General features: G+C 46.2%; 1 protein-coding gene across 1 annotated transcript in view; it reads left to right on the top strand.

The window, feature by feature from the left end:
* FSD2 (fibronectin type III and SPRY domain containing 2) overlaps positions 1–12427 on the top strand; it is a 382625-nt gene extending 370198 nt beyond the window's left edge. Inside the window, exon 13 of the mRNA XM_069222558.1 lies at positions 11039–12427. Within this exon, the coding sequence (XP_069078659.1) occupies positions 11039–11291 (253 nt within the window). The 3' untranslated portion in view covers positions 11292–12427. The remainder of the gene's footprint in view (positions 1–11038) is intronic.
* The last annotated feature ends 524 nt before the right edge of the window (positions 12428–12951 follow it).

Here is a 12951-nt window from a genome sequence, read left to right as displayed (position 1 = left end):
GAGAAGGCACACTAAAGCACAGGTCAGCAGCACCTTTGATCAACATAGCTCTGAACACTTGAGAGGAGGAGTAGGACACCCCAACAGCAGCACTCCAGGGTCACCTGTAGGGTAGGCAATGTTGAAGTGGAGGTCTCAGTCACTCCGCCAGGTCTTCACAGCTGATATATAAATAATGACGGTGTCAAGTCGGGTGGGCAGCTCCACAACAGCTTCCCTCCGCAGCGCTCTCTCTCAGCCCAGTGAAGGGCAGTCTGAGCCCTCACCACAGGCTTCCACCCCCTCTGCCTTCTCCAGTGGTGGGCCGGGCCTCACTCTCCCCCGGCAGTGCTGCGAAACAACACAGGCAGACTCTGGCCTCGCCTGCCATCAATCACAGCAGTAGGCCTCTGGGTGTCTGGTGCAGTCTGCTGCGCTCCCGCACAGGTTCATTTATCCTGCTGACAACATCCAGCTCCAGGTAGTGTGAGGCCACATACAGACTCAGAGCCCGCAGGACGCCCAGCAACTTACAGCATCGCAGTCTGGGGGTCATCGAGAAGACAGGAGGAGTCTCAATGCAGCAGTCGTTTGTCCCCCACACACGGGGAGGGCATTACAGGTTTTGCAGTTCACCAGGGCGGCAGGATCAGTGAGGATGGTGAAACTGGGCTGGGAGCTCTCGCTCAGTGCAATCGGTTGGCCCTCTTGTTGGCCAAGCCCACCCTGCTTTCCACACAGTTAATACATTGCATATTACAGCTCATCCTAACCCCAAAGCACTAGTATTATTTATTTCCCATTGTTTTTCTGTAACAGGTGCATATCTACATATATTTTGAATGGGTAATTGGCTTCTTGAAAGTGCAGTCTTCTACTTTGAAACATTATTTTTTAATAGAATACGCAATGTGATGTCTCAAACATTTCAATCACATTGCTTAGCTTGTTCTTTGCGCTCCTGGTTTTCACAAAGTACCTTTAACTCATGTGCAGACCTTCTTACCTCAACATCCCCTACAATAGTCTTTAGAAGCATCTTAAAATGTCAGCACTGTATAAAAAGAACACCATTTCAACATACCCTTACAATGTTTGATATAAAGGCAAACTCATTTTCATAAATTACCACAGTTTATAACTCCTTGCTCTATGCAGTGTGCTGTACATGGATATCGCTAGTTTTCTTTGGACGGCCTCATGATCTACACTTTACCACTTCCCTTAATTTGGACTAGGCTGGATTATATAGTTATATGTTTTTAAGATGCGACTGTTTTTTATAGGTGGCACCTGCAGAGTTTGCTAAGTTCTGGCAACTATGGCGATAAGTTGGGGACGGGAGTTTGACTGTATGGAATTCTTATTAAGAAAATCTGATCTGATCCTATGCTGGAGCAATAAAAAGATCTCATGGTCCATCAGCTTTGTTGAGCCTGACAAGTTTAGTTTGCTGATGTAAACTGTGGGCTGTTCTGAGATTTGTTATAAAAATATCACTTGAGTTGTTGACTTGATCCTGATGTCGTGATCTAGCCCTTTCCTCTTATATTGCATGTTCAGCAAAGGCTGAACACCAATCACAGGACTCGCCTGGTTGCGAAGGAACTATTGAAAACTTAAAGTGGGCTTGTATAAAAGCACAAGCTTTGTCACACAAATGCTTCTATGGTGCTGGGGCAAAGATCATCTGCTACACTCTGGCATCTGAGGCAAAAGGTGTACTTGGCATGACACTTCTCATGGAGAAAAATAAATCTGCTTGCTGAGCTGTTACATAGAACCAAAATGCTGAATCCTGTGGAAAGGAAAACAGTCAAGCATTTCCCTTTCTGACACGTCTTGTTTTTTTTAAATTCTGTTCAGAGTTTGCGAAGGGAAAATAATTAGAAAAATCAACCATGCCATTTATAAAAGTTTAAAACACTGAGAGGCATATTTATACTTTTTGTGCACCGCATTTGCATCACTGTTTGACGCAAAAGCGGCAAAAAACTTACAAAATTAAATTATATTTTGTTAGTTTGCGCCGCTTTTGCGTCAAACAGTGACGCAAATGCGACACAAAAAAAGTATAAATATGGGCCTGAACGTGCAGTTGTGAGATATGGTTCGCAGACCCAGGGGTGGGGCAGCAATGCATATTCACGTCATCCATGACTGGTTAGCGAATTAAATAATATTACACATTAATAAAGTGAATAGAAATAAAGAAGGAACAAGTGAAAGTTCATTTCCTTTGCATTTTAGTGCAATGAAAACATGATGTCAGCAGATCTTTCACTAATGTTAACAGCAGAACATTTCTAGTTTTTCTTCTGTGCCTGTCCAAGCACAAAATTACCATCTATCTATACTTTATTATTGTTCTGCTAAGGATTGCTCTTAAAAAATCCAATTTCTTTCTATTGTGCCGTACAGAGACTGACCACTTCATTCACAAAAGAACAGCCTGTTGCTGTTTCTTTGACCTATATGTGAAACTATGAACCTGTTTCTGGAACATTAATGACGCCCTTTATTTGCTGGACAAGGGAAGCTCTTACTTATTCATACTCCTCGAACTACATAGGGCGTTCAACATAGTCAATTTCAGCAGCCCTACTAACCACTCTCAAGGAAAAAATGGCAACAAAAGATACAGCTCTATGTTGTTTTTCTCACCTGAATAACTAGTCTCGGTAAATAAACTAAACAGATTCTATTTTCAATGGCTCCTGTCACTCAAAGGATAATAATAGTAGGATCACTACTATCCCCAACTCTTTTAAGTTGCAAATGGAACCTTTGACAACAATCATGGATGTAAGAACAGAGTGACATTTTAATACTGTTTGGAATATGTAATCATATGTGGAAACAGTAGATCCTGTGGTAGTTTCTCACCATTTTTTAATTTTTTGGGAAAAGTGTATATTACTGGGACTTGGTAAGTAGATAATCACATTATTTCTGGTTAAGCCAGCTTGTTTCTCTTGCTTTGTCAAAATGTATTTCTTCTGTGCTTATAGTTCCTTGGTTAGATAATTGTGGGTGTCTATGTTTATATACTGCCTGGTTTGTAAGTACATTGTCTGTGACTATGGGGGGCATTCTAACATTGGCGGGCGGCGGAGGCCGCCCGCCAATGTTCCCCCGTCAAAATACCGCTCCGCGGTCACAAGACCGCTGAGGGTATTTTGAGATTTGCCCTGGGCTGGCGGGCGGCCGCCAAAAGGCCGCCCGCCAGCCCAGGGCAAATCTACCTTCCCACGAGGATTCGGAGCCAGCGTAGTGGGAAGGTGCGACGGGTGCAGTTGCACCCGTCGCGTATTTCAGTGTCTGCTTTGCAGACACTGAAATACACAGTGGGGCCCTCTTACGGGGGCCCCTGCAGTGCCCATGCCATTGGCATGGGCACTGCAGGGGCCCCCAGGGGCCCAGCGGCACCCCCTACCGCCATCCTGTTCCTGGCGGGAGACCCGCCAGGAACAGGATGGCGGTAGGGGGTGTCAGAATCCCCATGGCTGCGGAGCGCGCTCCGCAGCCATGGAGGATTCACCCGAGCAGCGGAAAGTTGGCGGGAGACCGCCGACTTTCCGTTTCTGACCGCGGCTGAACCGCCGCGGTCAGAATGCTCGAGGGAGCACTGCCAGCCTGTTGGCGGTGCTCCCGTGGTCGGTGACCCTGGCGGTCACCGGCCGCCAGGGTCAGAATGACCCCCTATATATTGTGTGGTGTGTGTCTGTATATATTTCTAGTCAATTGCTCATTTCAATGTATTTATTGATTCTTATATCATTGTAAGAAAAGGCCCTATTTCCCATGGTAACAGTCCACTATTTGCTTGATTTTATTTTTCTGCTGCTTGTTTTCAAACTCTGCACACTGGGATACTGCTGTCCGGTGCACAGCGTATGTACTCTGACCCACTAAAACCATGCCAAATTGGTATACACATAATTGCATATTTAACTTACCTATACATCCATAGTATGTGATTCAAATTGTACCCAGGCTCTGTAAGTTACCAGCAATCTGCAGCACTCATTGTGCCATCTTTACAATAGTAATGTAAAACGTGACTGTAGGCCTGCCACAAGTAACCTGGCCATGCAGGTTTAAACTACAAATTTGACCTGTCAAAATAACCCCTTTTGACAGGCATAAATCCTCCTTTTAAATATTAATGTCATCTTCAGTAAGCCTTAAATGCCCACAAAGCAAGGAGCATGCTATTTAAAAGTAGGACATGTAAAAAAATAAGGTTTTAATGCTTTACGCAGGTAGGTCACTTCCCTCGCTCCTCGCTGCTGCCAGCCGCCTGCTTTTCCTGTTGGGCTCTCGGTATTTTCCTTCATTGGTTTCTCCTTACTCTGTAGCCGCTTCGTCCACGCGGCACCGCCCCCCTCCCTCCTCGTATTCCTGCCTTCCCGCCCTTGCTCCTCTACTGGCCCACCCCGCCCTGCCATTGGTTTACCGCCACCCTCCTCCCAGCTGACACACCCTCCCTCCTCCCCTCTTATGCCGGCCGCAGCGGGGCAAGGACAGCGACCTTCGACCCTGCTTTAAGCAGGTAGGTCGCTTCCCTCGCTCCTCGCTGCTGCCAGCCGCCTGCTTTTCCTGTTGGGCTCTCAGTATTTTCCTTCATTGGTTTCTCCTTACTCCGTAGCCGCTTCGTCCCCGCGGCCCCGTCCCCCTCCCTCCTCATATTCCTGCCTTCCCGTCCTTGCTCCTCTACTGCCCCGCCCCCGCCCTGCCATTGGTTTACTGCCACCCTCCTCCCAGCTGACACACCCTCCCTCCTCCCCTCTTATGCCGGCTGCAGCGCGGACGCGCACAGCGGGTGCGCTGCTGGTGCGCCAAAGGTAAGCCCGTCTGTGCCCGTCCGCGCCAAGACCGCGCCTAGCGCCAGACCCCCTGGCCAACACGCCCCCGCACTACCTCTCAACAGTACACCGCTGACGAACTCCATGCCCTAAACCCAGGTCGATCCTCCATCTGCTGCCAGGTCACAACAGCGCGCACCAGAGGACCTTTCTCTTGCAGTGCCTGCAACTTCTCCTGCAAGCCAACCCCCGAACACCACACCAAAACAGACTGCCACCTAAAATGCATCCTGCTGAACACCCGCTCCGTCCACAAACACGCAATTGAACTATGGGACCTACTGACCACTCACTCGGCAGACATCGCATTCCTCACCGAAACATGGATGAACCCTGCCTCAGAACCAGACATAGCAATAGCTATACCGGATAACTACAAAATCACCAGAAGAGACCGCAACAACAAACCAGGAGGAGGAATCGCCAAAGTCCATAAAAACACCATAAGAATCTCCACCAACTCCGACGAAATCATCAAGTCCGCCGAGCCCCTCCACTTCACAATCTATGTAAACGCCAACAACACACTCAGAGGAACACTGGTCTACAGACCCCCCGGCCCGAGACCACAGTTCTGTGATGATAGCACTGATACCATCAGCTCCCAAGCCCTCGCCTCAACAGACTACATCCTCCTAGGCGACCTGAATTTCCACCTGGAAAATAACAACAATACTAACTACACTAACCTTATCGACAACCTTGCCAACCTCTGCCTCAAGCAACTTGTCTTCTCACCGACCCACTCCGCAGGCCACACTCTCGATCCTGTCTTCACAACCAGCAAACACGTGGCCTTCAGCCACACCACCAAACTCTACTGGACAGACCACAGATGCATCCACTTTTCCTACCAAAAACCAGTCACTCACCACCACCGCACACAGCCGCCCGACGCAACTGGAGCATAAAATCCTCGGACCAACTGATCTCCACCCTCGACCAGACCCCCCCGGGACCTCAGACCCCAACACAGCCGCCACCAACCTGCACCACTGGTTAGAAGACTGCGCCAACAACCTCGCACCGCTCAAAAAACACCCTAACACCCCGCACAGAATCAAGGCCAGCTGGTTCACCCCAAATTTACAGGAATCCAAACGACATTGCTGCAGAACAGAAAAAAACTGGCGCTGTGACCACACCGCCTCCAATCGCTGCACCTTCAAGGAGGCCCTATGCAGACATCATCAACTGATACGCACCGCCAAAAGGACCCACTTCAAAAACCGCATCGACACCAACGCTCACAACACCAAAGAACTCTTCAGCATCATCCAAGATCTAACCACCCCGAAGGCATTCTCCAACGAACCCCCGCCATCACAGGAGCTCTGCAACTCACTCGCATCCCACTTCCGTCGAAAGATAGAAGAAATCCACAACAACTTCAACTCCAAATCCTACCAGCTAACTACAAACATCCTCGAACCCCACGCTCCAAGAAACACCCACCTCCTCCACACTTGGATCCCGGTCAACACAAAAGACACTGCGAACACCATGGCCACCATCCACTCTGGATCTCCATTGGACCCCTGTCCACACCACATCTTCAACAAAGCCAACACCATCATCGCCCCCCATCTCTGCCACACCATCAACAGCTCCTTCGAATCAGCCACCTTCCCAGAGAGATGGAATCACGCAGAAATCAACGCCCTTCTAAAGAAACCTAAGGCAGACCCTGATGACCCCAAGAACTACCGACTGATCTCCCTCCTCCCCTACCCAGCCAAGGTCATCGAAAAAATCGTGAATAATCAACTATCCCGTTTCCTGGAAGACAACAAGGCACTTGACACCTCCCAATCCGGATTCCGCAAAAACCACAGCACCGAGACCGCACTCATTGCTGCACCAGACGACATCAGGACCATGCTAGACAAAGGAGAAAAAGTAGCACTCATTCTCCTGGACCTCTCCGCAGCTTTCGACACAGTATGCCATCACACTCTCCGCACATGCCTCCACAACGCTGGAATCCGCGACAAAGCCCTGGACTGGATCTCGTCATTTCTCAAGGACAGGACCCAAAGAGTTTGCCTCCCGCCGTTCCTATCAGAAGCCTCCAATATCACCTGTGGCATCCCTCAAGGATCTTCACTCAGCCACACACTTTTCAACGTATACATGGCCCCCCTCGGCGACATCGCACGAACACACCACATCAACATGGTCTCCAACGCCGACGACACTCAGCTCATCATCTCCCTCACAAAAGATCCCACCACTGCAAAGGACAACCTCCACAATGGACTCCACGCCATTTCCAGCTGGATGGAAGCTAGCCACCTAAGGCTAAACACAGACAAGACAGAATTACTCATCTTCGGCAGCAACCCCTCAGCCTGGAACGACTCCTGGTGGCCCACCTCCCTAGCATCTGCACCCTCACCCACCACCCACGCACACAACCTGGGCGTCATCTTGGATTCCACACTCAGCATGACTCAGCAGGTCAATGCCATATCCTCTTCCTGCTACTACACCCTCCGCCTGCTCTGCAGAATCTTTAAGTGGATTCCCATCGAAACCAGGAAGACCGTCACCCACGCCTTGGTCAGTAGCAGATTGGATTATGGAAACGCCCTATATGCAGGAATAACAAACAAACTCCAGACAAAACTGCAAAGAATCCAGAACGCATCCGCATGCCTCATTCTGGACATTCCACGCTGCGACCACATCTCACCCCATCTCAGAGACCTACATTGGCTACCAGTATCGAAGAGGATCACTTTCAAAATCCTCATCCACACACACAAGGCCCTCCACAACACGGGTCCGACCTACCTCAAAGACAGACTCACCTTTCACACCCCGACCTGCAACCTTCGCTCTGCCAACCACGCCCTCGCCTACGTTCCTCGCATCCACCGCACGACCACCGGAGGAAGATCATTCTCCTACCTCGCCGCAAAGACCTGGAACTACCCACCCCACTCCACCTCCGCCTGACCGATATACTTCTATCTTTCAGGAAACACCTTAAGACCTGGCTTTTCAACCAGTGGCTCCATGGGCCTTGAGACCTTCCGGGTGAGTAGTGCGCTTTACAAATCCCTGATTGATTGAATGTTAAACATGTCCTCACAGTGACAATGACCTAAAAGCTATTTTAACTATAGCAGGTTTGTTCCATAGCAAAGCATTGGGATATATTTTTACATTTAATAATGTTATCAGATGAAGGGTTAATTTTTGAACTTACAAATCCAATTCATAACAAATATTTCAAGAACTCAAGGACTTAATTATCTTCAAGAGGCCTGCTCTGTCATAGGCAGTAGTAGCTCGCTTGTGGGCCTGACCCTTCTATTTTCCTTCTTGCCTGTCAGGTACCAATCCCAGTGGAAGAAGAGCTGCTCCCAGAACTGATTTTGAGTGTCAGCTATGGGTTTGGCCATTTCCCTGGCCAGCACAAGAGCTCTACAAAGGAAAGGAAAGGTTCTGGAATTGTTTGTAGTAGGTCACACAGGAACTGCTGTAAACAATGGTAAGGTTATCCCCTGGGAACATTTTTCCTGTTGGTTAAAGAAGGGCCAGGAGTCGACCCCACTCATAGGCTAGTACCAGGCATACATGTGCCACTCCTGGGCATTCTCTTCAGAACACTGCTGGACCTGTGGTAGACAGAAGAAAGACTGTACTTGCTGTTGAATCGTAAGGAGAACCCTAGGGTTGGGACCTGCTCCAACTTGTACCAAGGACACAGTAGTAGACTCCAAGGGCCAGCTAACTGGCCTCCTGTTATGCTACATGGACACAAAAGCTACAATAAGACCGCTTTCCTGAAAGAGCCCAGGTGACCAGTTTCAAGTGGACCTGACCCTGAAGTACTGTTTCTGAGTCCTGGAATCCTTGGCTGGGCTTAGGTTAGTCTAATTATGTCATTGGGTTTTAGAGTTTAATGGGGACCTGGGACCTTCTCTGACGTCTTAATGGCCACCCACTATTTGTGTGCAGCTATATTGTAGGTGAGTTTGAAGAACTCAAATTTAAACAGTTTTCCAAATTGCATGTAGTTTGGTTCAACTCTCAGGTGCAGGCACAAACTGTTTCAAAGTTTAAAACCCTGAAGCCTCAACGATCTACCTCCATCTTCAATCTATTTGAAAGTGCATTGGTTTATGCGGTGTGTAGTCTTAGAGTGCATATTTGTTGCTGGTATGTAGTGGGGTATATTTTTGAATAACAAATTTGGTTATTTTCCTTAGTACACTATGTGAACCATACAGAGGACTCCCAATCTAATCACTTCTTCCACCAGGAGCTAGTGTGGGACTTTTAGCCATGGTGTTATGGAGTGCCAGTTGTCTTAATTTGTACTCTTTGAAGCCTGTGGGTGAGATATTTGGGGAGCCCAGTGTAGATGGCAGTGCAATAGTTGAGGAGTGTGATGACCAGCTCTCTTGTAATCTCCTCATGGTGTTTGGTTTAGAGCAGTGGGAAGATGTTCCATAAAATGAACAACTGTAAATTGACTTCTTTAGTCATAGTGTTGACCTAGATCATGAACAAGACATCTCAATCAAAGATAATGCCCAGGTATTTTACATTTGGTAAGGTTGATGAAGGTCCTCCTCGGCCACAGGCCATGGGAAATGGTAAGAAGTTGCATTTAGTCATTCCCAAAACCAGCATTCATACGCATACCCCATTATCCAGTATAACACATTGTAGTGTGGTCATTTTTATGTATCCTTTGTGCGTTTGCTTCAGGCGTTAGGCCTTCGTGCACTTTGCCCTGGATGTATTTTATTCCTTTGCTCGCAGCATCGGGCCTCTGTGCACTCTGCTCTAAATGCATTTTATTCAGCTTCGTACTGTTATTATTCAAATAGCCAGTTCTACGGTCTTGTTTTATTTTTTATATCACACTGTTTAGCCTACTTCAGCACTGGAGTTCTCAATAACACATTCTTGCTCACTCTGTGCTTCAGTCAAGGATACAGTCTGGTACATTGCCGATAGACGTGGTAGGAGTTTAGTCTTTGGGTTACAGCTTGCGTAGGACGTTTTGTTACCACATCGACATGTTAGTTATAAAAACACTTCCCTGTCCTAACACAGGGAAGAGGGAGATTCCGACCAGGGAACCACAACTGGCTGACTGCCCTGTTGCAGATGCTGATCCAGATCACAGGCCTTTGCTCAGGTATGAGGGTTGATGTCTTCCCAGGGAATCTGAAAGGCAAGCTTAGAGCTTAACATGCTGTGCTCGAAATAGAACTGACTTAGAGAGAAAGTAACCTATTAACACTATGATAGCGTTATTCTTATGTTTCACTCTCCTCGTGACTATTTCAATCCTACTGTGTTGTATGGTTCTGGTTATTGTGACTCACGCCTTATTATCTAAAATGCAGTTGTTTTATTAAAAACAATCTATAAAACTCAAACTGCCTTTGTCATTTGTAAATGAGATCATACTGTAAATGAGAGAGCTGGTTGGGATCTGAGTGACCACAACTTCCCTGAAAGTTCTAAAGATGTCATGCGCTCGGCTGCCCAATCATCCCTTCCCCTTGGGAGAGATGAGGCACTGCTAGTTAGCCAGAGCAAAACCGGATTGAAGGTGACAGAGGTCCTTCTAAGTGGATAAGACTCAGTCCCCCACACCAGGAACGACCCTGCTACCTAGAAATCCAGTAGTCTCATTTAGGATAATAAGAGCCAACGCAACAACATGAGCAATGGTGCTATGTTCCTGTGAAAATGGATTTTGGTGTCTTCGCCGTACATTTGGAAATGCACTTGGTGGTGTTCCAGCTGCTAGAGAAGAGAGAGTAAATACATGTGAAATACGTGTGAAGAGTCAGTGAGCCCTGGGGTATGCTATGTAACATTGATCAGGACTACAATTCCACTTCCTCAATCCTTATTATTTGACTGTGATTAGTAAAAGAAAAACATTGGATACAGCCCATGGTGGCTCTAGATATCCCCGCCCAGCTTTCCTGCGTATCCAGAGTATTTAGTGGTCCACTGACCTTTTTGAAGGTAAAGATATTAAAGAAATACTCTGCATTAATTGAGGAAAGGGACATCCTGATGTCCAAAAGAAGACATTCTGGTATTCAAAACATAGCAAAAGTCAACAATTAATTGCGAGATACGTCAATACATATTTTAGGAGCTGTTTAGATCTGCTGTTGGATATAATGAACTATTTCTTTGATTAACAGGCACAAATACGAATTTCTACACTGTGGCACCACCCCAGATGTTCGGATCACAATACCACCACATAGAATTGGAATTCTTCTGGACTATGATAATTGCAAATTATCCTTTTTCAACATGGAACCGTTTCAGCATCTCTACACCTTCGACAGCCATTTCCAGCACTTAGTGCACCCGTGTTTTGCTTTGGAAAAGCCTGGTGTTCTTAGAACCCGCAATGGTATTGCAATTCCAAAGGGTGTCCTTAAATCATAAGAAAACGCTTACGTGATCAGAGAGGGGAGATGAAAATGAAACTACATGACGTTTCAACTCTGCAAGAAATGTATTTATATTTTCGTCAGCCAAAAGATATTAACAATTGCTTTGTTTTTGTATCTTATGGTTTTAAAAGAGCCTGGAAATTTTGAAAATGTCTACACTGTTTAGGGGTATTAATAGCCTTACCTCAAAATAAAGGTAATTTATATAGGGTAAGAAGATTTGGCAAAGCTACTAGGTATCGTCGTTGGCTTTCCCAATGTTTTTGCCGATGCTGTTCAGCATCAGGAACGTTTGAAAATGTCATAAAGTTATTTTATTGTATAAATCATTTTAAATGTTGAAAAATGAAAAAAGAAGGGCGTATCTGTAGATGTGTTAATTTTTCAAACATGCAAAACAAAGTTTTTTCTTTTAAATACTTTGCCAATATCTAGTTAACATACAGATGTCTAAATAAAAAAGTAGACTTTAAAAATGTAAATACTGCAGTTTACCAAACCGGTGTTACTAAGCCATTCTAATTAATTTGTAAATTTAGTATGTTGTCGTTAGTAAGTGACATGTGACTAGGTCAGATAGTGTCAGTTAGTTGAGACTGAAAACAGGTAGATGAGAGAAAGAGTGATAAAACAGAGATATAGACAGTCAGGCGAGACAGATTGAGAGACAGAGGCAGGTAGAGGCACATAAATAAAGACAGAAACAGAGAGGCATGGAGAGAGAGCAAAGAGGAGCCGTTAGAGACTTGTAGAAAGAGGGACCGAGTTAGAGAGATGCATACGCCTAAAGAGGGATACAGATAAACAGAAAGACAGAGGTAAACATGTTGATAGAGTTAGTCACTGATAGAGATAGAGACCGAAGGACAGAGACAGATAGTGACATACAGAGTCGGATAGATAAGATAGAAATAGAGAAATGGCGACAGACCTGAGGGAATAGAAATAAACACAGACAAACAAAGAGATAGATATATAGAACGAGGCACAGAGACAAGTACTCACTGATAGAGACAAATACTCACTGATAGAGACAAAGAGATACCTTTAGATAGAGATAAAGACATAGGGGGTTATTACAACTTTGGAGGAGGTGTTAATCCGTCCCAAAAGTGACGGTAAACTGACGGATATACCACCAGCCGTATTACGAGTCCATTATATCCTATGGAACTCGTAATACGGCTGGTGGTATATCCGTCACTTTACCGTCACTTTTGGGACAGATTAACATCTCCTCCAAAGTTGTAATAACCCCCATAGAAACAAAGGCAGCCATAGACAAAGATAGAGTCGGGCATGGCCAGAGAAAAGGACAGCGTGATAGAGACAAATAAACACATGGCGACAGATAAAGACAGAGACCGACAGTGACAGAAAGAATCTGACAGAGACAGATAGGTAAAGATAAACAGAGGCAGAGAGGGACACATACAGACAGGCAGACAGAGAAATATAGAAACAGATAGAGCTCAGCATACACGCGTCAGCACAAGAGTTAGCTATAGAGAGCGACAGATATGCAAAGATCCAGTTATAGGCAGAAACACAAAGAGCCAGGCAGAGATGACCAGACGCAGACAGTTTGAGACAGTGAGTGACAGACACACAAATAGAGACAGAAAGAGATGGACACAGAGACATAGAATATA

Source organism: Pleurodeles waltl, chromosome 3_1, assembly GCF_031143425.1.
Source record: "Pleurodeles waltl isolate 20211129_DDA chromosome 3_1, aPleWal1.hap1.20221129, whole genome shotgun sequence".
Lineage (NCBI taxonomy): Eukaryota > Metazoa > Chordata > Amphibia > Caudata > Salamandridae > Pleurodeles > Pleurodeles waltl.
The sequence above is the reverse complement of the archived record's forward strand: the minus strand, read 5'-3'. Positions and strand labels throughout refer to the sequence as shown.